This window comes from Balaenoptera ricei, chromosome 10 (genome assembly GCF_028023285.1).
Source record: "Balaenoptera ricei isolate mBalRic1 chromosome 10, mBalRic1.hap2, whole genome shotgun sequence".
In the NCBI taxonomy this organism is placed as follows: domain Eukaryota; kingdom Metazoa; phylum Chordata; class Mammalia; order Artiodactyla; family Balaenopteridae; genus Balaenoptera; species Balaenoptera ricei.
Window position 1 is genome coordinate 6,911,271 of NC_082648.1, and position 27,820 is coordinate 6,939,090.

The following is a 27,820-nucleotide window of genomic DNA, read 5'->3' on the forward strand; positions in this document are numbered from 1 at the left end:
CATGATACTGTATATAGAAAGTCCTAAAGACGCCACCAAAAAACTACTAGAACTCATCAACGAATTCGGTAAAGTTGCAGGATACAAAATTAATATACAGAAATCTGTTGCATTTCTATGCACTAGCAATGAACTATCAGAAAGAGAAATTGAGGAAACAATCCCATTTACCATCACATAAAAAAGAATAAAATACCTAGGAATAAACCTACCTAAGGAAGCAAAAGACCTGTACTCAGAAAACTGTAAGACACTGATGAAAGAAATTGAAGATGACTCAAACAGGTGGAAAGATATACTGTGTTTCTGGACTGGAAGCATCAATATGGTTAAAATGACCATACTACCCAAAGCAATCTACAAATTTAATGCAATCCCTATCATTAAGGAATGATAGGAATCATTCTGGAGGAATGGAGGAATTAGGATCCTTGACTTCAGACTATACTACAAAGCTACAGTCAACAAAAGAGTATGGTACTGGCACAAAAACAGACACATAGATCAATAGAACAGGATAGAGAGCCCAGAAATAAACCCACGCACCTATGATCATCTAATCTATGACTAAGGAGGCAAGAATATACAATGGAAAAAAGACAGTCTCTTCAATAAGAGGTGCTGGGAAAACTGGACAGCTACACGTAAAAGAATAAAATTGGAATGCAACTTCTTAACACGCTGATTGAAAGTCTTACCTGAGCAGGTAACTTTGGCTTCATCATAGTGATCACAACTAAGTCCACCCCATTGCCAATTCTTGCAGTCCCAAAGAGAAGTTTCATTTCCATTACAGCTGCTTAAAAACAGCCATGTGTTTGTTGCCTTAATTTTGGAATAAGCTTGATAGGATGTTTTGAGCGCAGATCCACATCCCAGCTGCCTGCAAACCACATCAGCTTCTTTCAGTCCCCAGCCTCTGTCACACACTTTCCCTATCAATTTCTGAATTTCCACCTCCACTGTCCCAGCACAGTGGCTGCCTCCACCTTTAAGTCTCAGTCCCAGATCTGATCCATCTGCAAAAGAAACATAAACTTAGGTCACAGATACATATGGAGGTTAGCTTCCAAAGGGTATTTTAAAAATCTTGTTCCTTCCCAAATACTGAGACACTGGAAATTCTGGCTTACCCATCTCCTGGCTTTTTGAAGAGCCAGTATAGACCATGAATTTTGTTAGAAATGGGATTACAGTTTCAAAACTTAATAAAAATTGTCAGTGGCTAAAAAATATGAGCAAATCAGATATAAAGAAAAGACCTACATCATTTTGTCTTTTGGAGCTCCAGGTAGATTTAGAATTTGAAGTGTGGTCCCTAATAGCAGTCGGAAAATTATTATAGAAAATAGAGTCAGAGGACCCACCAAACTAGTCATATAAAGAATGTGTTAAAGATTCCTCACAACTGTAAAAGAATTCCCAACAAGGAAATTATTAGATATTTCTCTCTCTCACATCTCACACCTATTCCTACTCCTAAAGAACACAGGTCCTTCCTCCTCTGTTTTTCTTTTTGTTTTGTTTTGTTTTAACTTACCAGAACACGTCACACCAGCATCTTCATTATGATTGCAATAATGCTTTCCCCATTCTTGGTGTTTACATTGCCAGAGAGCAGACTCATGTCCATGGCAGGAAACACTGTCAAGCCAAATGTGTCCAATTCCTTCACTGGCGTTGACTCGACCAATGGCAGTGACGGCAGTTGGACATCCCAGTTGCTTACATGCCACAGCGGCATCGTTACTATCCCAGCCATCGTCACACACTGTCCCCCATTGTCCTTGGAATTTCACTTCTAATCTTCCTGAACATTCAGTGACTCCATCTACCAGTCTCAGGCTCAGGTCTGCTCCCTCTGTAAGAGGGAAACAAAACAAGTCAGTGATAAAGAAACAAGAACGGAGGCACTCTAAACAGCTATACCTGAGATGAGTTGAGGGGGAGATATAAGGAGAGATGGAGAAAACAGTGATATATTACCACTGAAAATCGTTAAAGATGGAAGGAGGAGTGGATCAGGCAAGAAGACATGACTTTTTACGGATTGGAAGTTTAGGACTAGCAGATGCAAACTATTATATATAGAACGGATAAACAACAAGGTCCTATTGTATAGCACAGAGAAATATATTCAATATCTCGTAATAAACCATAATGGAAAAGATCAATCAATCAATCAATAAAAATAAAAATAAAAAAAAGAAGACAAGGCTTTTCACTATGGAGAGAATGCATTATAGGAAGAGTTCCTAACGGGAGGCCCAGGGACTGAAATTTATCTAGAGATTTGCTTGTTTGATCACCACAGATTTTTTGTTGGAATTGTTTGGTTTTTTCCCTTTTAAATATATATTTGCAGGTGTCTAGGTGGGACCTACACACTCCAGTTTGCCTCAATACTCACTTTTGCCTCTGACTTCATTGCCTACCCAGACTACCTGGTTTGTATTACATGCCTCACCCCTTTCTGACCACTTCTGTAGTTTAAAAACAAAGTAAAGAGAAAAGGGCCCTCACCATTACTACTTTCAACTTCCCGCAATCAATATTCCTCAAAGAACAGAACTTGATTCTAAGTAATATCTTATAATAAATAAATTGCTTTTTTCCTCAGGCAGTTTTGGTTTTTGTTGTCATAATTGCTGTTTATTGTGATTACTCAGCATGTATAAAACACACTGAGAAGAAACGTGCTGATTGGGGACCTAGAAAGATTTTGATGGGTAAAGGAAAACAGAAGGTACATACTGTGTTTTTTCTATGCCAAATCCCTTTCACTTTCTTCAGCTAACAGAATCCATCTTTTCTGTAGGAATCCCATTCTCTGTGGTTTAGACTATAGATGGTCACATTATTCAACAAGAAAAAAGCAAATTGGGGAATTCCCTGGCTGTCCAGTGGTTAGAACTTTCACTGCCGTGACCGGGCTTCGATCCCTGGTCGGGGAACTAAGATCCCGCAAGCCGCGCAGTGCTTGGATGGAGCCAACTGTACCTCCTGGATTTCCCTGTTTTCTGAGTCAGTATTCTCTCATTTTAAAGTTAGTCTGCATTGAATTTCCTTCATTTGAAGAAAAAATACCTGGTGAATACAGGGACCTTTTTACCCTAGTTATAGTTTCCTAAATATTCCCTGGGGTTCAAGACTTACTAGGTCTTCTTCAAACTCGGCACTCAAGTGAAGAAAGGAGAGTGACAGTCTTGTACACACAAAGCCATGTCCCTGTCCCGTAATCAAGCGTGAAACATGAAAGTTTCTAGACAGACACAGTGCCTGCTCATAACATAGCACTAGCATAAGTGAGGTTTTAATAGGAAACCAATTTTTTAATCATTTGATTCCGTGGATTTAAGAAAAGGTGGGTTTAAGAAAGGGTGGGTCAAAATGGCTAAAGAGGAGACTTTTGTAGGTAGAGGATGATAAGGGGGGTGCTCCAAAACATCCAGAAAGCAAAATTCTAACCTGTTTTTAACAGTTAACTTTTTTTTCTTTTTCTTTCTTTTTTTGGAGGGATGGGGGGAGTGGATTATTCTCTAAACACTTCCTTCTACCCTCATGACTTGGATCTCAGTTTCACTGTCATCATTCCCCCCTAACCTATTTATCCTAATTACAGTTAAGGTAAAAATTCCACAGGTATCAGAACTGCATCCTGAAATTAGGTAATAATAAGGCGATAAAAGAAGCAGACGTCATTATGTTTTTAGGAGTTCAGTCTTTTGAGACTTTTACCCCCTTTTTTTGTCCTCTCATGGAGAACAGAAAAAACGCAGGCCAGTCCTTACCTAAGCAAATCACTCCAGCATCCTCAGCATGATCGCAATTATGCTTTCCCCATCCTTCATGTTTGCAGTTCCAGATAGCTGACTCATTTCCATTGCATACAAGATCATCGAACCAGATTGGTCCAGAACCTTCTCCAAAATTAGCTGAACCAGAGAAACTGACAGCACTTCCACATTCAAGTTGTTTACAAACCACAGAAGCATGATCTATGTTGAAGTTATCGTCACACACAGTTCCCCACTGTCCTTGGAATTTGACCTCTATTCTTCCTGAGCACCGGTTTCCTCCATTCATCAGCCTCATCTCCAAATCAGATCCATCTAGAGCGGAGAAAAGACCAGAATTCAGAAGTAATATTTATTCAGAAGTGATTTTAGAAAATAATATTCCTCTAGTCAGTTGAGATTTGATCCTATCCTTAAAAATGATGCTTCATTTTGGATGCTGCCCCTGTTCACATTTTGGATAATTTTAATCTTTTGAAAACCAACCAACGATTAATCTGTAAAAAAACTTTTACAGATTAAACTTTACTTTGTGTTTTGTTTTGTTTCCTTCCATTACTAAGGCATAATAAACACTTCTATGTAGAAATAGATACGTTTGCCTCAAAGTATTTATTTAAAAAGGTTGAGTATGGAAATATGTTAATATAAATGTTTCAGACATTACATGAAAAAAAAAAATAAATAAAAAAAATAAAAAGGTTGAAAAAATAAAATTTGTTCATACTACAAAGAAGCAAAAATGACAAACCAGTCATTTGTTGAACAGTTAAAATTTTTATTTTAATCTTTTTTTATGACCATCAGTTTAGAGCATGAATGATTGCTTGAAGTTGAATTTGAAATTAGAAAACAGGAAAAAGCAAAAAAAAAAAAAATGCATAAGCATGCATGATAGTTTGCAAAATTGGTATACAAAAACATTAAACATTAGGACTTCCTAGTAGCGCAGTGGTTAAGAATCTGCCTGCCAATGCAGGGGACACAGGTTTGAGCCCTGGTCTGGGAAGATTCCACATGCTGCGGAGCAACTAAGCCTGTGAGCCACAACTACTGAAGCTGCATGCCACAGCTACTGAAGCCCGCGTGCCTAGAGCCCGTGCTCCACAGCAAGAGAAGCCACCACAATACGAAGCCCGCGCACCGCAACAAAGAGTAGCCCCTGCTCGCCCCAACTAGAGAAAAGCCCATGCACAGCAATGAAGACCCAATGCAGCCAAAAATAAATAAATAAATAAACAAATTTTTAAAAAAACATTAAAAATTGGGGAAAAAATTAATCAAGATTATTTCTTACCAGTTTTTTCCTGAATCAAAGCTTTCTTTTCCCTCCCCCGAAGCACCTGCTACCATTTTTAGCAAAGAATGGCTTTTTCATAAAGAAAATTCTCTCTATACACTATCCTTAGATTTTCTATGATGACTAAAATACCTGAGAAAAAGAGACTTGGGATGAAATTTTGGGGCACCTAAAAACCAGAAACTGTTTATGGTTGAATAAAATGCTTAGAAATTCTTTTTTGAAAAAGTAATTCAATTTTAAAAGCACTGAACTCCAGGCAAGGACCTCCGCTCAACAAGATTTTGTATCATGAATAATAATAATAGCTTACAATCAAAATATGCATATGCTGTTCCAAATGTATTACATATGCTATCTTCAGTTTTCACAGCAACATTAAGCATTATGTGTCATTACCACTATCTCTACTTCCCAGATAAGCAAACTGAGGTTAAATAATTGACACAGGATCAAACACCCAGAAAACAGTAGAGACAGAATGCAAAAAAACCCAAACAAACAAAAAAACAACCTAGCACCAGAGTCTATCCTCTTTACTATTATGCATGTGATAATAATAGAATTTCCCAAGTAGATGTTCTGAGGATTTAGCATTGACCAGGGTAGAGAATCTCAGAAATACAGACTCTGAAACCTCAGAAATATGAACTCAGAAACCTCATGAAACTCATGAGTCCCTGAGTGGCTACACATCCCTTTCTATTATTACGCACCAGTTGGAGGTTTAGGTGTATAAACTTCAAAAACCAAGTTTGATTAATGTCATCCTTATATAAAGGATCCTTATGTAAAGGTATGAAAAACAGAACACGAGCTAAAAGTACTACATTGATGTCTTAGCTTAAACAGTCAACTCTATAGACAGCAATAATTATAGTAAGAGCCTGGCAAGATTTATTATCATTTTAAACTTTGCTGTAGATGTTTGATGTAGATGTTACAACTGTTATTTCTTATCTTTCCCTGCAAAATGATTAACAATAAAAGACAAGAAGAAGAGAAGAAGAAGGGGGAAGAGGAGAAGCGTGGAGGAAGAGAAGGAAGAAGAAAGAGAAATGAGTTGTCTAGGTAATGAGAGGCAGTGAGCCACGAGGAAACTAATGTTAATTTTTAACACCTATTACCTACCAGTGTACCAGTAGCTTTACATGTATTATATCATTGGGTGCTCAGAAACTGAAGTTTAGAAAGATTTAGCAACTTGCTCAAAATAATAGCATTAATGAGCAGCTGAGCAATTTTCTAGATACTAGCCTCTGTTGCTCCCATTACACCACCATGCCTGGATAGAGATTAGTCCTATCTAAAATCAGTCCTATGGAGGAGATGATCTCTAATAGAAAGGCTGGGTGGTGATAAAGTTGCATAAAGGTCAATGACATGAGCAAAGAGAAATTGGAAGCCCAGGAATCTGAACTGGGTCAGAAACATGACCTTGGGATTCGTCAGCAGAAAGGTCTGGGCTATTGTAAGGGCAAGTGAGATGAAACTTATGAAATGTTTTATAAATTAAAACTAAAACTACCTTGTAATAGTAAATGAATAGCATTGTACAGTGGAAGAAGCAATTCTACTGTGCAAAACATCCTTCCTCCAACAAAAAAGGATTAGTGCTAAGAATATTTATTTCCTGATAGAGTAAGTTGATTATCAATTAATGGGCAAAAGGGTCATGATTTATGGGCCAATGCATGAAAGCAGCATTTTATGGGGAAAGGGGACAAGGAATTAACTTAGATATCATGATATTTTTATGTAGAAGTAGTAAGTTATAGTAGGATTACTTAATATGAAATTGAAGCTAGTCACTTCCTCATTGATTGTAGTATTCAGAATCTCTTTTGATTTTTTTTTTTTAATATGGGCTTTGTCATGTGTTTTCTGGTCTTTTAGCAATGGATTGGGTAATTTTATACGTGGACTAGATTACTTACAGAAAACTGGCTCCTTTTAATTTTTAACCCATAGATTTTTTTTTCACAAAGCATTTCATGTTAAGGCTTGACTTATGCAAGTCTTACCTGAGCAGGTGATTCCAACATCCTGTTGGTGAGTACAGTTATGCTTTCCCCACCCATCATGTTTGCAATCCCAGAGAGCTGATTCATTCCCTCGACAAGAAACATGATCCATCCAAATGCGTCCAGAGCCTGCACTGGAATTAGCCCATCCAGTGGCTTTGATAACAGTTGGACATCCCAGCTGCCTACAAACAATGGAGACTGCAGACAAGTCCCAGCCATTATTACACACAGTTCCCCACTCCTCCTGGACTTTCACCTCCACTCTCCCAGAACACTTGTTTTCACCAGCCGTTAGCCTCAGCTCCTTGTCTGTTCCTCCTGTAACAATAAGTAAAGGCAGCAATTGGTCAAGATCCAAAGAGCAAGTAGAAAATTATTATTCTTTAGATTACTTATTTATTTTTCAAAGCCAGACTCGAGAAATATTTCTGCACCTATCCATGGTACAATAGGAGAATGTTATTTCATAGAAATTAAAAAAACAAATGTCAGTATCACAGGCTTCAAATTAAGCAATGACATAAAACCAGTAAATCTGGGTAATCCAATACTGTATGGTATCTTTATTTAATGGCTGATATTCTTTATAACGTCAATTTATATATTCTCATGGATAGTTTACTATAAAAAAAGATATTACAAAATTTTATAGGGATAAGCTATGTAAGTTTCTCCAGAATCCTAAGATCGGTAGAAAGAAGGCTGAGGGTGAGGATGGAAAGACCAGTTGTAAGGAATTTAGTGCCTATTTCACACATATATGGAAAATACCATGAATTTTTAAAATGCTAGTTAAAATCTAACAAATTTATTGACTCAAATGGAAATTGAAATGGAGATATTTTCCTATTATCTTCTACTTTGAAACCATGAAGCATGTTCTTAGATGCTATTTAGCCTTCAGGAGAATTATTTGCTTTTTAGTGACTCTTGTCACAGTGGGCTAAGGTTGTGAGTAAATTTGACAGTGTACTCACCAAGAGAACGGGTGACCAAACAGGCACTGAGAACTGAGACCACAGCAATAGTGAAGGGACTTAAGTGGGCAGAACATCTTCTAAATTCTGTGAAAAGACGAAAGAGAGCAAAAGTAGAGTCTTCCCGAAAAGAGGCTTTGGAGGAGACGGACGGTTTCAGAGGTTTGAGGTTAATAAAGAAGGTCAAACCAAGACAGAATATCCTTCCCCCTAAATGGCAAGGCAGGCAGGAAAAATTCGTACCCAGGATCGTACAGCCTCAGTGAAGTAGCTTTGAAAACGTTCATGTTTATAGGCAATCTAGGGGCGAGGAATTACAAGAGAGTTGGGGATGGAAAAAGCATTGCAAGATTGAGCCTTAAAACCTGGAAAACTGAAAAGGCATTGATGAAACTTAGAAGTGGGCAGTTCTCCCTTCAGACACAGAGCAATATTCAACCACTGATACCCTCATCTCCAAGCCTACCTGATCCACATTATTAGATGGCAAGTTCCATGAGGGAATGAATTATATCTATCACGTTCACCAGTTTCACCAGTACCTGGCACAGTGCCTGCTAAATAGTAGTTGAACAATACATTGGAGTAAAAAGTGACAAAGTTCATATTTGGAAACCCCCACTATTGGGACTTATCTCCAAAAATAGCATAAAATGCTCTATCACTCAATTCTCCTTCTTACTCTCACCCAACAGTAATTTAAAAGTAAAAACGCTATGTAGTCACTCCTCTACGATAACTCACTGAACTGTGCATTTACGACCTATGCTTTCATGTGGTATGTTATACCTCAGTCTAAAAGCTTGAAAAAAAAAAAGAGTAAGAATGCTAAATAAGTTTAATGCATCCACATAGGTCACGAAGTAGATTTCACCAATCAGGGGTGTTATTCTAAATGTCCTCTAGGGAATCAACTTTCAATCAATATGCATTCCTACTTGTTCTATTTTTCTAACAACTGTTAGTTTCAAACTCAATACAATTCAGTTAGTTTTAGTTCCTTACTTAATTGCACCTCAGCAGTTTTACAGACTTGATGCCAAATCTAATCCTTATCTCACATCTTCAATTTAGAATCTATGGAAGATAGAAGGTACTGCCTTATAGGCTTATTGCCCTTTTCCTATAACTTACCCTCCTGATGCCCATCACTATTAAATCAGATCCACTGACTGCCAGAATATTGCTGTACTCCATTAAAGGGTAAATAGAACAAATGAGAAGCTTTTACCAGTAGATCCAGAGTTTTCATGTAGCACCATTCTGAGTTTGTCCATTCCAAAGTTTTATGATACTTAAATCTTCTTGTATTATTCCCTAGGAATGGTCTCCTAAAGAAGAGGACCACTAAGAATTCTAAAAATCATTTCACATCCACAAAAAAACAGAAAGACTTCATAATGGAGGTGGAGTCAACCAGAAAAGGGAAGTAATTAAAAGTGGGAGGTTCTCTTTCATGCTGATGTTTTCTTCCATTTGGGACATGAAACAACCAAAGAAAACTGAGAAACACTCACTACAGATTTATAAAAATTAAAGGGGAAATACTGAATTATATACTGTTGTTATTGAATCGAATATTTTAAATTTCTGCACTTTGTTTTGGACTAATATATTAGAAGCATAAAATAGCTATTGTTTTGTAGTTAAATTATGTCAAAAAATTAAAGTAAAATAGGCAAAATATAATTAAATCACAAAAGCTTGAGTGTTATAACAACTTTTAATATTATTTGCATAATCAAATATGTCTAATGAATAATTTTGGGCAGATTACCTATAGAAAGCACTTGCATTTCTTTTCTTCTCTTTTTTAAAATTTTTATTGGAGTATAGTTGACTTACAATGTTGTGTTAGTTTCAGGTGTACAGCAAAGTGAATAAGTTATAAATATGCATATGTCCACTCTTTTTTAGAGTATTTTCCTGTATAGGTCATTATGGAGTATTGAGAAAAGTTCCCTGTGCTCTACAGTAGGTCCTTATTTGTTATCTATTTTTTATATAGCACTGTGTGTATGTCAATCCCAATCTCCCAGTTTGTCCTTCTCCCTCCCCCCACCCCCACTTTCCTCCCTGGTAGCCATAAGTTTGTTTTCTACATCTGTGACTCTATTTCTGTTTTGTAAATAAGTTCATTTGTACCATTTTTTTAGATTCCACAAATAAGCGATGTCATATGATATTTGTCTTTCTCTGTCTGACTTACTTCACTCAGCATGACAATCTCTAGGTCCATCCATGTTGCTGCAAGACTTACTTCACTCAGCATGACAATCTCTAGGTCCATCCATGTTGCTGCAAATGGCATTATTTCATTCCTTTTTCTTTTCTAATGGGATGAAGAGCAGCAATAAAATTAGCCAAGACTGTTAAAAATTCTACAAATTGTGAAATAAAAATTTACAAGATTTGATTTTAGCTCTAAATAAGTCAAATTCAAGTAAGAGAAATACATCTAATAGCAATAATAAACATAGTTTCAAAGCACAGTGTGAAAAATAAAGAAAGAACTAGTCATACCACCTAGAAGACAGGAACAAACAGTTAGAAAACTCTTTTCTGTGATAAGATGCTTAAATTGTGTCCTAAAGTATGAGAAACACTTTGCTAAAAGGAAAAAAGAGAAAGGGATTTAAGGTATAAGAAAAAAAAAAAGAAATAAAGAGAAATAAAGACAATTCTCACTGGTTTTTTTCTGCATTAGGAATAAAGGAGGTTGAATAGTATTTTTTTTCCTAACTTTTATTTTATACTGGTGTATAGCCGATTTACAACGTTGGGTTAGTTTCAGGTGTACAGCAAAGTGATTCAGTTATACATATACATATATCTATTCTTTTTCAGATTCTTTTCCCATATAGGTTACTACAAAGTATTGAATAGTGTTCCACGTGCTATACAGTAGGTCCTTGTTGATTATCTATTTTATATATAATAGTGTTTATATGTTAATCCCAACCTCCTACTTTATCCCTACCTCCCCCAACTTGTCCTTTTGGTAACCATAAGTTTGTTTTCTATGTCTGTGAGCCTATTTCTGTTTTGTAAATAAGTTCATTTGTACCATTCTTTTTAGATTCCACATATAAACCATATCATATGACATTTGTCTTTCTCTGACTTCACTTTCTGTGATAATCTCCAGGTCCATCCATGTTGCTGCAAGTGGCATTATTTCATTCTTTTTTATGGCTGAGTAATACTCCATAGTATATAAGTACCACATCTTCTTTATCCATTCATCTGTTGGTGGCCATTTAGGTTGCTTCTATGTCTTGGCTATTATAAACAGTATTGCAATAAATATTGGGTGGCATGTACCCTTTTGAACCATGGTTTTCTCAAGATATATGCCCAGGAGTGGGATTGCTGGATCATGGTGGCTCTGTTTTTTTAAGGAACCTCCATACTGTTCTCCATAGTGGCTGTACCAATTTACATTCCCCCCAACAGCATAGGAGGGTTCCCTTTCTCCACACCCTCTTCAGCATTTATTGTCTGTAGACTTTTTGGTGATGGCCATTCTGACTGGTGTGAGGTGATATTTCATTGTGGTTTTAATTTGCATTTTTCTAATAATTAGTGAAGTTGAGCATCTTTTCTTGTGCCTGTTGGCCATCTGAATGTCTTCTTTGGAGAAATGTCTATTTAGGTCTTCTGCCCATTTTTAAATCAGGTTTTTTTTTTTTTTTTTTGATGTTGAGCTGCAAGAGCTGTTTATATATTTTGGATATTAACCCCTTGTTGGTCATGTTATTTGCAAATATTTTCTCCCATTCAGTAGGTTGCCTTTTTGTTTTGTTGATGGTTTCCTTGGCTGTGCAAAAGCTTTTAAGTTTAATTAGGTCCCATTAGTTTATTTTTGTTTTTATTTCCATTACTCTAGGAGATGGATCAAAGAAGATATTGCTGTGATTTATATCAAAGAGTGTTCTGCCTACATTTTTCTCTAAGAGTTTTATAGTATCCAGTCTTACATGTAGGTCTTTAATCAACTTTGAGTTTATTTTTTATATATGGTGTTAGAGAGTGTTCTAACTTTATTCTTTTACAAGAAGTTACCTGCTCAGGTAAGACTTTCAATCAATGTCTTAAGAAGTTGCATTCCAATTTTATTCTTTTACATGTAGCTGTCCAGTTTTCCCAGCACCACTTATTAAAGAGACTGTCTTTTCTCCATTGTATAATCTTGCCTCCTTTGTCATAGATTACTTGATCATAGGTGTGTGGGTTTATTTCTGGGCTTTCTGTCCTGTTCCATTGATCTACGTTTCTGTTTTTGTACCAGTACCATACTGTTTTGATTACAGTAGCTTTATAGTATAGTCTGAAGTCAGGGAGCCTGACTCCTCTAGCTGCATTTTTCTTTCTCAAGATTGCTTTGGCTATTCGGGGTCTTTTGTGTTTCCATACAAATTTTAAGATTTTTTGTTTCACTTTAAAAAGCTGAAATAATTCATCACCAGTAGACCCACACCACAAGAAATGTTAATGGAAGTCTTTCAGGCAGAATAAAAATGGTATTAGATAGAAATACGGTTCAACACAAGGAATGTAGAACACCAGAAATGGTAACTACATAGGTAAATATGTGGTTTTTATCATTATTTATTTTTTAAAATAATTGATTGTTTAAACAAGAATAACAGCTATACAAGGTGAGCTTATAACATGTAAAAGGAAAATGTATGAAAATAATAACACAAAGGATGAAAACACAAATGAAAGAATATTATTATAAAGTTTATTTATCCTGTGTAAAGTAGTCAAAGGCAGACTATGGTGAGCTAAAATCGTATACTATAAACCTAAAGCAGCCACTAAGATAATAAAACAGAGTTATAGCTAATAAGCCAATAAAGTAGATAATATGAGATCATAAAAAGTATTTAATTAATCCAAAAGAAGGCGTAAAAGAGAGGGAAAATGAACAAAGAATAGATTGGAGAAGTAGAAAATAAAGAGCAAGATAGTAGATTTGTACCCAACTGTATCTATAATCCCATTAAATGTAAATAGAGCACACCCAATTAAAAGGCTGAAATTGGCAGACTGGATTAAAAATCAAAATTCAACTATATAATGTCTAAATAATATAAAGAAAAAGTAGAATAAAAGTAAAAGATTGGAAAAAGACATGCCATGCTAACACCAATTTAAAGGAAGACAGAGTGACTATGTTAAAATTAGCACAAAGTGATTTCAGAGAATAAATATGTCCAGAAATAAAGAAAATCATTTCATAATGATAAATGGTACATTTATCAAGAGTGCATATCAATCCTAAATGTTTGTGAAATTAACATCAGAGCTTCAAAATCCATGAAGCAAAAACTTATAAAACTACAAGGAGAAATAGAAAATCCAGAATTATAGTAGGATATTTCAAAATCTCTCTCAACAATTTGTAAAACAAGTAGGCAGAAAATCAGTAGGAATAGAACAGAACAACACTATCAATCAACATAACCTGAACAACATATACAGAATATTTCTTCCTATAACAACAGAACTTACATTCTTTTCAAGTGCATACAGAACATTTCCTAAGATAGATAATGTTTTGGGGCATAAATAAATTCTCAACAAATTAAAGTAATTCAAATCATACAAAATATCTTCTCTGATCACAATGGGAGTAGAAATCAATAACAGTAATATCTCTGGAAAACCTCAAATATTTGGAAACCAAAATAGCTCACTTTTAATAATCCAATGGTCAAAGAAGAAATCCATTTTGAGTTTATTTTTCTGTATAGTGTTAGGGAATGTTCTAATTTCATTCTTTTACATGTAGCTGTCCAGTTTTCCCAGCACCACTTATTGAAGAGGCTGTCTTTTCTCCATTGTATATTCTTGCCTCCTTTATCAAAAATAAGGTGACCATAGGTGCATGGGTTTATCTCTGGGCTTTCTATCCTGTTCCATTGATCTACATTTCTGTTTTTGTCCCAGTACCATACTCTCTTGATTACTGTAGCTTTGTAGTATAGTCTGAAATCATGGAGCATGATTCCTCCAGCTCTGTTTTTCTTTCTCAAGATTGCTTTGGCTATTCAGGGTCTTTTGTTTTTCAATACAAATTGTGAAATTTTTTGTTCTAGTTCTGTGAAAAATGCCATTGGTAGTTTGATAGGGATTGCATTGAATCTGTAGACTGCTTTGGCTAGTATAGTCATTTTCACAATGTTGATTCTTCCAATCCAAGAGCATGGTATATCTCTCCATCTGTTTGTATCATCTTTGATTTCTTTCACCAGTGTCTTATAGTCTTCTGCATACAGGTCTTTTGTCTCCTTAAGTAGGTTTATTCCTAGGTATTTTATTCTTTTTGTTGCAGTGGTAAATGGGAGTGTTTCCTTAATTTCTCTTTCAGATTTTTCATCATTAGTGTATAGGAATACAAGAGATTTCTGTGCATTAATTTTGTATCCTGCTACTTTACCAAATTTGTTGATTAGCTCTAGTAGTTTTCTAGTAGCATCTTTAGGATTCTCTATGTATAGTATCATGTCATCTGCAAACAGTGACTGCTTTACTTCTTCTTTTCTGATTTGGATTCCTTTTATTTCATTTTCTTCTCTGATTGCTGTGGCTAAAACTTCCAAAACTATGTTGAATAACAGTGGTGAGAGTGGACAACTTTGTCTTGTGCCTGATCTTAGTGGAAATGGTTTCAGTTTTTCACCATTGAGAACAATGTTGGCTGTGGGTTTGTCATATATGGCATTTATTATGTTGAGGCAAGTTCCCTCTATGCCTACTTTCTGGAGGGTTTTTATCATAAATGGGTGTTGAATTTTGTCAAAAGCTTTTTCTGCATCTATTAGATGATCTTATGGTTTTTATTCTTCAATTTGTTAATATGGTGTATTACATTGATAGATTTGCACATATTGAAGAATCCTTGCATCCCTGGGATAAACCCCACTTGATCATGGTGTATGATCCTTTTAATGTGCTGTTGGGTTCAAAAAGAAAAAAATCAAAAAAGAAATTAAAAAATATTTAGGAATGAATAAAAATGAAAACACAACACATCAAAATTTGTGGGACGTCACTAAAACAGTACTTAAGGGGAAATTTATTGCACTAAACACCTATATTAAAAAAGAAGAAAGGTCTCAATTAATGGCATCAATTTAAGAAACTAGAAAAAGAAGAGAAAATTCAACCCAGTAAGTAGAAGATAGAAATTACTAAAGATCAAAGCTGAAATCAATGAAATAAAGAACAGAAAAATAGAGAATATAAATGAAACCCAAACCTGGTTCTCTGAGAATGCAAATAAAATGGTTAGAACTAAAACTAGCCTGATTAGGAAAAAGAAAGGCACAAATTGCCAATATTAAGAATGGGAATCACTGGAAATTCTACAGAATTAAATGAAAATAAGGGTATAGTATAAATTAGTATAAATACTCTTTGCCAATAAATTGACAGTTTATATCGAATGGACAAATTCCTTAAAAAGCACAAACTACAAAAGACCACTGAAGAAGAAACAACCTGAAAAAATATAAACATACATCTAATACATATATATGTATATGCATTAAACTTACTAAAAATCTTCCCACAATGAATATTCCAACTCCCATTGGCTTCACTGGTAAATTCTAACAAATGTTTAAGGAAAAAAAATAATACCAATTCTAAACAAACATTTCCAGAAAATAAAGAGTAGTGACTACTTTCCTACATGTTCTATGAGGCCAATATGACTTGATATCAAAACCAGAAAAAGACATTATAAGGAAGGAAAATTACATATGAATATCTCTCAAAAACATATATGCAAAACTCTAAACAAAATGTTAGCAAATAAAATCTAACAATTTATAAAATGATAATATATCATGACCAAGCAGGGTTCATCCCAAAAATGTAAGGTTAATTTAACATTCAAAAATCATTATACACAACTCATTATATTAAGACACTTAAACAGAAAAATAATTCAATCAACTTGATAGATGTAAAAAAGCCTTTCACAAAGTGCTGTATTAATTCCCAATAAAAACTCTTAGTGAACTAGGTACATAAAGGGCACCTATGAAAAACCTACAGCTAAAATCATATTTAATGCTGAAAGACTGAATGCTTTCTCCTTAAGATCAAAAGACAAAAATGTTCATTTTAATCATTTCTATTCAACATGGTACTGGAGATATTAACCAGTACAATCAGTCAAGGTAAAGAAATAAAAGCATCCATATTGAAAAGGAAGTACAACAGTCTTGTTTTGCAGATGACACAATCGTCTGTGTAGGACGATTACAATCTAATAGAATAGAATCTAATAGAATCTACAAAAAGACTACTAGAACTAGTAATTGAGTTTAGCAGGGTTGCAGGATAAATGATCAATATACAAAAATCAAGCAACAAAAAAATCAGAAATTAAAATTGAAAAAATAAATTCCATTTGTAGTAGTATCAAAATTATACAAAATATTTAGGAATAAATTCGACCAAAAATGTGAAAGTCCTATACACTCTAAACTACACAATATTCCTGAAAGAAATTAAAGAAGACTTAAATAATTCGAGAGGTATACTGCGTTCTTGGGTTAGAAGATATTATTAAGATTTCAATGCTTCTCAATTTGATTTCTAAATTCAATGTAACCGGAACCAATATCCCAGTGAGCATTTTTCCATAAAAACTGGAAAATTGATTTTAAATTTTATTTGGAACTGCAAAGGGTCTAGAATAGCCATAACAAATTTGAAAGTGATGAACGCGTTGGAGGATTAACACTAGCCTATTTCGAGTTTTTTTATAAAACTGCCATAATGAAGACAACAATTTGATAAATTGCACATCATCAAAATTAAAAAGTTTTGCTCTTTAAAAGTCACAAAAGAATGAAAGACAAGCCACAGACTGGGAGAAGTATTTGCCAATCATGTATCTGATAAAGGACTTGTACTCTAAATTCATAAAAAATTCTCAAAACTCAATCATAGGAAAACAACCAACCTTATTTTAAAAATAAGCAAGAAATTTGTACAGACACTTCGCCAAAGAATGTACAGGATGGCAAAAAGCGCTCGGAAAGATTCGAAACACCATTAGTCCATAAGGAAATGCAAATTATCAAGAAACCCACAATGAGATACAGCTACATACCTAATAGACTGTTTTAAATTACAAAGACTGACTACATAAAATGTTGCTGAGGATGTTAAGGATCTAGAACTCTCCTACAGTCTTAATGGAATTTAAATGATGTAAGCACTTTCAAAAATAATTTGGCAATTATTTTTTGAACACTAAACAAACTTCTAAGGTTTTACTTAAGAGAAATGGTAACATATATCCATTTAGTGACTTGTACATGAATGTTTGCACCAGTTTTATTTGTAATGGGCAAAAACTAGAAACAAACCAAATGTCCTTCAACTGGTAAATGGGTAAACGAACAGTGAGACTACTACTCAGCATTACAAAGGAATGAACTGTTGATACGTGTTACAACAGCAATGAATCTTATACTTTGCGATCTTATTTATATAGAATTCTGGAAAATGCAAACTAATCTATTGTGTCTGGAAGGAGTGGTTGCTTAGGGATAGATTGGGAAGGGTGAAAAGGAGGGATTACACCAAGGGGTAAAAATGACGCAACTTTCGGAGGGTAATTGATATGTTCATTGTCTTGATTGTGTTGATAGTTTCACAGGTACACACCTGTTTATCAAAAATAAAAAATTGAACACTTTAAGTATGTGCAGCGTAGTGTATATCAATTTTACCTCAATAAAGCTGTTTAGAAAATCTTAGTGAGCTTTTTTTTTTTTTTTAAATAAATTTATTTATTTATTTATTTTTGGCTGCATTGGGGCTTTGTTGCAGTGCGCAGACTTCCCATTGTGGTGGCTTTTCTCGTTGTGGAGCATGGGCTCTAGGTGCGCAGGCTTCAGTAGTTGCGGCACACAGGCTTAGTTGTTCTGCAAGAGGCACGCAGGCTTCAGTAGTTGTGGCGCACGGGATTCGTTGCTTTGTGGCATGTGTGATCTTCCCGGACCAGGTCTCGGACCCGCATCCCCTGCATTGGCAGGCGGATTCTTAACCACTGCGCCAACAGAGAAGTCGCATTGAATGCTTTTTGATGGAGGATAAAGAAAAGGGAAAACTCTAGCTTTAGCCCCATCTTTCAGGTTTACAGCAATACACGGTGCAAGGCAAACCCTTCAATGAGAGCCATTTTGGGAAAAACTGAAGATGTGAAAAATTTTGAGTGCACTTGAAAGTTAGAAAATAATTTGGTAGGAAAACTTTTATATTTTTATATGGGCTTGTGCATGGCAAAAGGAAGAAGGAACAGGAATAGAGAAAGAGGTGGTACCAGATTTTGGAACTCATTTTGGATTTTGGAACAGATTTTGGGCTTGTTAGCAAAGTCCTTGTGTCCATTCTCCCATTTATTCCTTCTCTAAATGAAGTCATTAGCTTTGTTAGAATCACCTAGTGTTTTTATAATGAAATAAACTTCTGTATTGCTGTTTTAAAAAATCTCTACATACAAATTGCAGATTTATAGTATTATTATACAAATCATGGAACACACCCATGCCTTACTCAGCCTTCCACCACCCAATTGTTGAGAATATCTGTGTTCTCTTTCTAATTTGCCTGAGTTATAGTCTCTTTGTAATGCTGATCAATTTTTCTTTTTTTAGGCGCTACCAATCACTGAATAAACAGTCCATTAATTATCTAGTCTTCTGTTGCAGTTCATGAAGAATGGTCATCTAGACCTAATTATCCTTTGTGATAGAGTGCCAGGACTCCCTTGGTTTCAAACTCTTCAACTATTATTTTTCAGCTTTCCTTGAAAGTTCTTTGTCCCTCATATTTGATTTTTTTTTCCCTCAAAACCCCAGAGCGCAATGTGTTCTGACTCCTTTGTGCTCTTCACTTTAATTAACTCAATATTGTCCTTTTTCTCAGATTATTTTCCCTAATATTCTAGCACATTGAGTACAAATTTAAGCTTCACACTTGCAAACTCATCATTTACGTTGAACATATAAAGTGTGGATGTTGGCATAATGTGATGCTTGTTGTGTATAAATAGTGCATTACAGGCTGCTTATTGACAAATAGTTGGCTTTGATTCCATCATACACCGATTTTCTTTTCCCCCAATTCTAGTAAATGGACTTCTGCTTTTGTTCGTGCCTTGTGATAGTTTTTGTCATGTACCAGTTCCAGTAATTTGTTCCAGATGATCCACTTATGCTTCACTTACTATCTTGACTTCCTCCTCAAATCAATGAGTGCTTCAAAACTGGGGGTCCTGCCTTCCAACAGATATTTATGAGACAAAAGCAATATGTTGTCTTTGTACCATTTTCTCACCAGCCACAGACTAGATATCTTTCTCTCTACTCCATCCAACAATTGCCATGGCTAACCTACCTAATATCACACTTTTATGGTTTACAGCTGGCCTAGATTACACCCATATTGAGTATAAATTATTTTTCTCTACCAAGTAATGTTATGGGTGCCCCTCCATGCTCACGATCCCCCTGAAAATTATCATTTGCTTAGCCTTGCATTTGTTCTTTAAGCTAGTCAAACACAACTACACTTTTTGTACACAGCAGTTATTGAATACGTTATGGATAATCTGACACTGACCTTTCTTCTTGTTCTCAATCTTTTCTTGCTCTTTTCCCACCACACATCCTGTAATATAAACTCTTTGCTTTAACTCTAGACTCTGATCTATTCCTGGTAGCTTAGATTTCATGTTCGTACTTGACATTCCTCAGCATTTGATATTTGAGTTTCCCAATATTCTTCAGCAAAGACTTGCAATTCCAGCTTTTCCTTTTTAAGAGTTCTTTGTGAGAAAGCAGTTTTTGTTCACAGTTTGCTTTTCCTTTCACCCAGCTAAACTCAATACAATATGGTTTCCACTCCATATTTTATATTTTTGCATTTAATAAACAAATATATGTAAACATCTACTTGTATTAAATACTGTTAGTTTCTTGGGATACATTACGAATTCATTCATTCAAGGCATCTCATTTCATTGAGCATATAGTCTAGGAGGGATGATAAACATAAACATAAGCAAATAAATTGTCCTATGTGATATAGAGGGCAAGAACATAGCAAGTGGACTTAACCTCTAACAACCAATTCTAGAGGGTTTGTATGACATCCAGGGGAAAGTGTCCTATAAGGTGAGCTCTGAAGGATGAGTTATATAGCTACCATAAGAGAGCAGAAGTTTCTCCAGGCAGAATGGAAAACATGTTTCTAGTTCATGAGGTAAGAAATAGACTGTTGCATTGAAGGAGTTACAAATGCAGTATGGCTGCAACATAGAAATTGAGGATGAGATTGGCATTTGATGAGTTTAGAGGCAGGGCAGGGACAGATCTCACAGAACACTCAAAGCCATGTTAAGAACTTTTTCTTAAGGGCATAAAGAAGATCCTGAGTGGTAGCCAACAAGATAGTAATATGGTCAAATTTCTATTTTCAACAATTACTCTGGCTACATTATAAAAAGAGCTTGCAAAAGGGCAAAAGTAGATGTAATAATGCAAGATAGGAGGCTTTAACGAGGCTCAGTAATAAATGACATATGGTATGGATGTTGGCTGTAGCGGTGGGTTCAACAGCATTTAATTATTCCTAGAAATAAATGACTGACTGACTAAATAAATAAGGTGTACACATGTACGCATAATGACAATGTGCCATAGCTCAAGGATATCAGTGATTCTATTATGTCTTCTTGAGATCCAAGAATAGAGGGAGAAAAAAACACGTGGATATGGGCAAAATACATTCTGGTAGTCTAAAAGATAAACCTTGATGATTGATGGTGAAGGGGTGAAAGAATTCAAGATTATGGATTGCACAACAGATAAGGTTATCATTAACTATGATAAAGACACTGGATGGAAAAAGGGCAGATTTGGAATGAAAGGTAGCAAGTTCAAAATTGGGCATGTGACATTTGAAATCTCTTTGAAACATCCAAGAGGAGACAATAAGTAAACAATACATGTGCAATTAAGAATCATGGAGGAGAAATCTGGACTGGAGATGTAAGCTTGAGAGTATGCAGATGGCAATTGAAGACACAGAAATCAAAGAGGTCACTTGCCACGAGAGTATGGGTAATGATGAACATACAAGAAACTCCAGTATGGAGTGGTTAAATAAAGCAGAAAAAGTTTTCAAAGAAAAAGAGAGGAGAAATGTTCAGGTATATATGAGAAAATCCTGGAGAATGAAACACTATACTCAAGAAAATAAAATATTAGAAACAAACAAACAAAAAGAAAATAGTCCATGTGTCAAATAATGTTGACATATCAAATAAAATGAGGGCTGGCAAGAGTTTTTTGATTTGTGATGTAGAGGTCAATAAGGAATTTGGTGAGAAGCGCTTCAGTGAAGTGATTTTTTTTTTATGTGAAATATGAGAAAGTGACATAGCACAGATTGTGGTAGAATGAGCCTAATGACAGAACTGAGAGCCCAGGCGAGGACTGAGATCATTTAAAATGGTTCCTATTTCTTCATTTTTTTCAGCAGTGATCACAGCCAGGGGAGATAAGCTAGAGCAGAACAAAATCCAACGACAATGTCTCTCTGGGTCACCCACTCAGAACTTCCCCACCACTGTGTAACAATTCATCATTCTTACTAATCTCAGAAGCAATTACACTGCAATCCTACAAGAAAGGGGCCACTTCCCATTATTCCCATCCCACTTTTTTTTTTTCACCAGACCATTGTGTAAATATTTTCTTCTAGCCCCTGTGAAAACATTCTAAAGAAATGTGATAGATGACAATTCTCTTATTCTGCAACTGGCCACTGCAATTCCCAGGAACAGATACAGTAAAAGTTTGACTGAAAGGAGAGTTAAGGGTTAGTGGTTTCAAAAAGAGGAATAATATGTATCTTGAAGGAACATAAAAAAGTTCAACTTGTATCGTCTTAGAAATTAGACAAGAAAGATAATTTTTTACTTAACTTGACACCAGACAAGTGAAGAGAAAAAAAACAGCAATGCAGAGCAGATGAAAGCCCTACAGGGTTGCTAATTTCAGTACTCTATTGACATAGCACATGCATATATGGCTCCAAGAAACAAGAAACGATTTATGGATTTAATCAATCCCCTTTTCTGAGAAGTAAAGGGAATCACCGTCAACATGAGTTTGAATTCAGGACCTTCTTGGTTGAACTGATAAGAGGAGAAAGGAGAAGTGTGAGCCCTGCTATTCTGCTACAGTACCTGAAAGTTCATTCAAGTTTCTTGCATCTTAAAAAACACCTTTTTAAATCTTCCTGCATATTTGAGGTTTATATTTGGCACTGCAACACTGTAAATCTTAGTTCTCAGTATGTGAGAAACATATTCTAGAATGTTTTGACTGTTTACTTTTATTTTTAATTTAGAAAAATAGTTCCACTGATTTTTATTTGCTTTTTCTCTGATTTCAACCCCTTTCAAAAGTTTTCCAATCATACATGAATTTTTACCTTCTAGTCACTTTTTGCCAAAGCATTTCCTACAATTTACTTTATGACTATGTAAGAAATACATTTCAACAGTTTTTACTAGAATTACTTTCAGATGTTGAAAATTTCACCTTTGGGTGAGAAGATATTTATAAAATTTAATCATCTGGATCAAATGATTATTGAAATATGTGTCAAAATTTATTTCTTCAAACGTAAGAGTAAAATATGTATGCACAGAAAGCAACTTGACCTAGGTGAAAACTATATCTGAATTATGAACTATTATGGTGAAAAAACTTAATGAGATGATTCTTAGACAAAAATGCAAACATCGTATCAGAGAGTAATAACATATGAGCTCATTAAGATCTGTTAATAATCAATCTAGCAGAAATTTCTTTACCAAATAAATAGGTAATAGCATGTGGAACTCCCAGGAAAGGTAAAGAAAAACATAGTTCTAAAAATGTCAAGATTTGGGAATGAAATACTAGGTAAAACTGTGTCATTAAGGCCCATAAGGAAAATTGCAAGAGATAGAAAAATATCAATAGACATGTAGAATATGAATCTTAGAATAAATTATCAAAAACAAAATTTAGTTTAACAAAACAAGTCACAGGATAAAGCTAAAAACTACTCCAATGTAAGTAATTTTTTTGAGCTTGGCACATAATACTGGGCACGAAATGAAAATATGTTTACTGAGTAAATGAATAAAAGAATATCCTGTAATTTCAAAATATTTTGTTTAAAAGTTTTTTTTTATACAATCTCTCATTTGAGTCTTGTTCTAAGGTAATGTCTGAGTAGACCATGGAGAAAATTTTCATTTAATGGATCTATTAGTCCATGTAATTTAGTTAATGCAGCTCAGTGTATGCCAGAATCTGTCCTAAGCGCAAAATAAAAATAAATATGATCCCTGCCCTCGAAGAATTTACTATCTAATTTAGAACTTAGAGAGTTACCAAAAAAAGTCTTATGAGAGCATTAAAAAAGCAGAACTTATTAACTCTGCTCTTGATACTCGGAGGTTCAAAACAAATTCCAGTTCAATAATATAAGATAACCCTATTTTAAATAATTATATGAGTAAATAAGTAATAAAATGGAAGAAAATGGAAAATATTTATGCTGAGGATATTATTATATTAGAAGTTGACCCCAGAGACCCTCCCAGATAGTAGAATTTCACTGCATTTCTAAAAGTGTCTTCTGAGCTGGATGCTTTGTCTTTCACAGCTGGATTATTTTGTGGCCAAGTTGCCCACAATAATAAATTCAGGCATATATGATTTAAATTTAAAAGAATAAAAAAGCAGGATATAAAAGTAGGTCATTTAAAAATTAGGTCCAATAAATAGTGAAGGTATAAGAATGATCAAAGTTGGGGGAAATAGCAGGCTGACCAAATAAGAGAGGATTAGGACACAGGACAGAGCAAGCGTTCCCTTGAGTATTAAAAACAGAAACATAGGATATGAGGCAGGAGTAGAGTCCAGTTGTAGCCATTAGGCAAGAATGCAGGAAAGAGGGCACTTCCTTTGGTTTATTAAAATTTGCTGGTGCTGTTATACATGCACAAAATAGCAGGATTGCCAGTATGAGGGGGCTACAGAATAGCATATCCAGAAGAGAAAGCAGACATTGCAGAAGTCTTTTTCCTTTCTGCAAAATCATAAGGTCTGGGAAATGGGTATCAAAATTGGAAAGTATTAGACTTCTTCTTTTAAAATGAAGGAAAAGTTACTCTAAAAATCAGATATTGAACATGAGGAAGGAAAACCTATTCCCAGGGACAAAGAGGAATACTAAATACTGAATTCTGACATCAAAAGAACAAAGAGGAGGAAACTAAGGCTTTTGTGAAAGACAAGCTAATCTCGTCTGCTAACAGTCGCAAATGACTCATTCTTTACTCAGGTAATGTGCTGTACATTTCATGTACTCTTGCCCGCTACCTTGTGAAATAATTAATAATTTCTTCATCTTGCAGATAAGAATACTGAGGCTTAAATAAGTTAAATGGTTTACCCAACATTGTTTATTATGTAGATGAACAAGGATTGACACAGTGACATTTTGACTCCATGCCCACTTTCCTTTCCATTTAAGCATATCCTACTTCAGAGTTAGAAAACTCTTTGAGGTCTTTATCAAGAGATCCCAGAAATCCTTAAGGGAAAGCAAATCATACAATGCCTTTCCATCATGAAGAACATAATCCCAGAGGCCAGAAACTTGTATTTTGGATGAAGAAATTGGAAAGAAGGGAAAATTTGAACTTCAAGCAAAACTTAAATCCTTACTAAAGTGCCAGTACAAGTGGGCAAATATAACTTGGTGGGGTTCTGAGATATTTGTATCTTTTTTTATTGTTAATGTTCCCTGTGTAAGGATGTTGTCACTTATTTATGGTGAAAAGAATCATTTCTCTTATTCTTTCTAGAAAAAAAAAAAAGAGTAGTAAGTTAGGTGGCAACCAAAATTATTCTTCCTGTTGAAATCCAAAAGTGGTATGTAAACTATATTCATTCTGGTAAAATTGCTTTATATTTTGTCAGCATAGAGATGAATGTTTTCATAAATGGATTCTTTTCGGAAGAGTGTAATGTTCTTCCCTTTTTGAAAGCAGCTGTTGCAAAAACCAGGAACATCACACCCAGTTACTTGCAGAAAACCTCAGCCTTTTATATCCATAAGAAGGGTACAAAATGTACACAGCACAGACTTTCCCCCTGTGTTTACTATTAAACACTTAAGTCCAAGATATTTATGAATTCACTCATAGGCATAGATCCAGAGGAAACAAGTGGACAAGTAGGCAAATATAAATATGCATAGTCATTTAGGATAGTGAAAGTTTTGAAATAAGCATATGTCTAACAAGAGACAATTGTCAATAAAATTTAGAACATCCATTCAATGGAATTTTATGTAGCTGTTAAAAATAATAATTTACTTTCTATGTACTGACTGGGAAAACCCATACTATTTTATGAGTGAGAGAAGCAGGAATATTATGATACAATATGATAAAATTTTACAAATATCTGAAAATACTTGTATTTGTACACATACATCTATGCATTTACTTAAAGTTCTGAAGTAATAAAACAAAAATTGAATTGTATTTAATTTATGACTGATCTATACTAAATATTTTATTTTTATATTAAAAGTAAATGAGTATTTTTTATAACATCATGTGGCTCCCCAACTACTATAACTTATTGATTTGATTACTTAGGAAATATTTACTGAACACCCAGTAGATGCTAGTATCTGGGATAGTTGGTATGAATTCATAGATGAACATGACACCATAAACAAGAAAATCAGCAACTACAGCAGAGTCTGGCATAGGTTTTGATGGCAGTGTACACAGATACTTTGAGAGCATGGATAAGTATCTCCTAACTCGACATAAAGGGGATCAAGAAAGCTCTGTCTTGGGCTAAATCTGTAACTGCATCAATAATCGTCATTCAGATAAGGGAGGAAATATTTCCATCACAGGTATAATTAGTGCAAAGACTTTGAAGCATGTGAAAATATGACACACTAAGGAACTTGGAAGTTGAATGAATAAAATATAGGTTATCTAAAGATATGGAAGGATTTACATTTGGAAGTTAAGGAGAAAAGGACAAGCAAGCAGTCTTTACTTTGTATAGAAGATAATAGGGATTTAATGAAAGAGGTTAGTCAGGAGGGAAATATGGTTATATACGAAAGACAGAATGATCGCTCAGAAAGAGAACAAAGAACAATATTGAAAGCAGGCTGTGTATCCCAAGTGGGCACAAAATACCCACACATCTAAAGTTAACTTTCCTTTTAATACCCAAACATCTGTAATTTGAGCCTTTCCCCTGTGATCCGTCAAGGAATTCAGTCCCGGTGCCTAAAAGTTCTCAAACTTTTCAGTGGATGTTTACATCTTTTGATTACCTCTCAAACTACCTCTCCTCCTTACTTAGGATTACTTCTGTTCTCTTGTCCATGTTTCTTCCTAATATTACTGCAGATAATTCTTAAATAAAGATTTAAAAAATCATTAGGAAAACAAAACTGAAAACTTAAAATTGAGTTTCAGTAGTGCTTTCCCTTGTGTCTATTAACCTTGCCCTGTCACAGGGCTTCCTCTAACATTCTGTCATGTTTCTGGAACTTGTTTCTACTCAAATCAGATGTCTCTCTCTAATATTACTGCTTTACCAGGTCCCAGGGCTTCTAAGAGTAAGAAATATAAAAATAGTAATAATCCATCATAATTTAGCCAAATAATAATCTTGACACACATTGAGGATAATTATTTTGCTTTGTTTGTAGAGCTTTCCTACTAGTTTCAGCTACGTGTCTTTAGCTTTTATAATCAGAGGTCCATTAATGGGTTTTTCCAAACAAATGAGCCCCTAAAGATGACTTCTGCAATTCCTAGAATGTTGAAGTAACTATAAATGGCTTTTAAATAAGTAATTTTTGCTGTATTTGCTACACAAGTAATTCAAGAAAGAAATGTTAAGGATGAGTTGAAACAGGTGTGGTGCACATTGAGAGGAGACTGTAGCTAACAGATATTAGAATAAAGAAGAAAATAGACTTGGTTATGGATGAGAGTGATAATGGAGTGGTGTGGATGACTTCTAGGTTTTCTGCCAAGCAACTAGGTCAGAGAGGAAGAAATTTTGAGAGATTTGACATTGACTGCAATTATCAGCACATGAAAACCATCAGAGTATGGATAAAAAGAAAGAAGAATCATTCATATAGATCATGACCTGTCAATCAGCTCAACTTATAAATACACAGAGAAACAAGTGCCTAAATAGTAACCACCAAAGGTCAGTGGGTAAAAAACAAACAAACCCTAAACAAATGAACAAAAAAATAATTTACTGTAATTATTGTGTGACAGCTTTTATGATCAAGATTAATGACATCTGTTATGTTGGCCACCAGATCAAGAACTTGACTTAGGGCTTCCCTGGTGGCGCAGTGGTTGAGAATCTGCCTGCCAATGCAGGGAACACGGGTTCGAGCCCCGGTCTGGGAAGATCCCACATGCCGCGGAGCGACTGGGCCCGTGAGCCACAATTACTGAGCCTGCACGTCTGGAGCCTGTGCTCCGCAACAAGAGAGGCCGCGATAGTGAGAGGCCCGCGCACCGCGATGAAGAGTGGCCCCCACTTG

At 35.0% G+C, this 27,820-nt stretch overlaps 1 protein-coding gene across 1 annotated transcript in view; it reads right to left on the minus strand.

Annotated features, from left to right (window-relative positions):
- Window positions 1-9,378, minus strand: part of CD163 (CD163 molecule) — a 32,776-nt gene extending 23,398 nt beyond the window's left edge. Inside the window, exons 1-6 of the mRNA XM_059934445.1 lie at window positions 9,333-9,378; window positions 8,102-8,188; window positions 7,122-7,442; window positions 3,792-4,112; window positions 1,541-1,861; window positions 699-1,019 (exon numbers count right to left, since the gene is read on the minus strand). Of these exons, the coding sequence (XP_059790428.1) occupies window positions 699-1,019; window positions 1,541-1,861; window positions 3,792-4,112; window positions 7,122-7,442; window positions 8,102-8,188; window positions 9,333-9,378 (1,417 nt within the window). The remainder of the gene's footprint in view (window positions 1-698; window positions 1,020-1,540; window positions 1,862-3,791; window positions 4,113-7,121; window positions 7,443-8,101; window positions 8,189-9,332) is intronic.
- Between the last annotated feature and the right edge of the window lie 18,442 nt (window positions 9,379-27,820).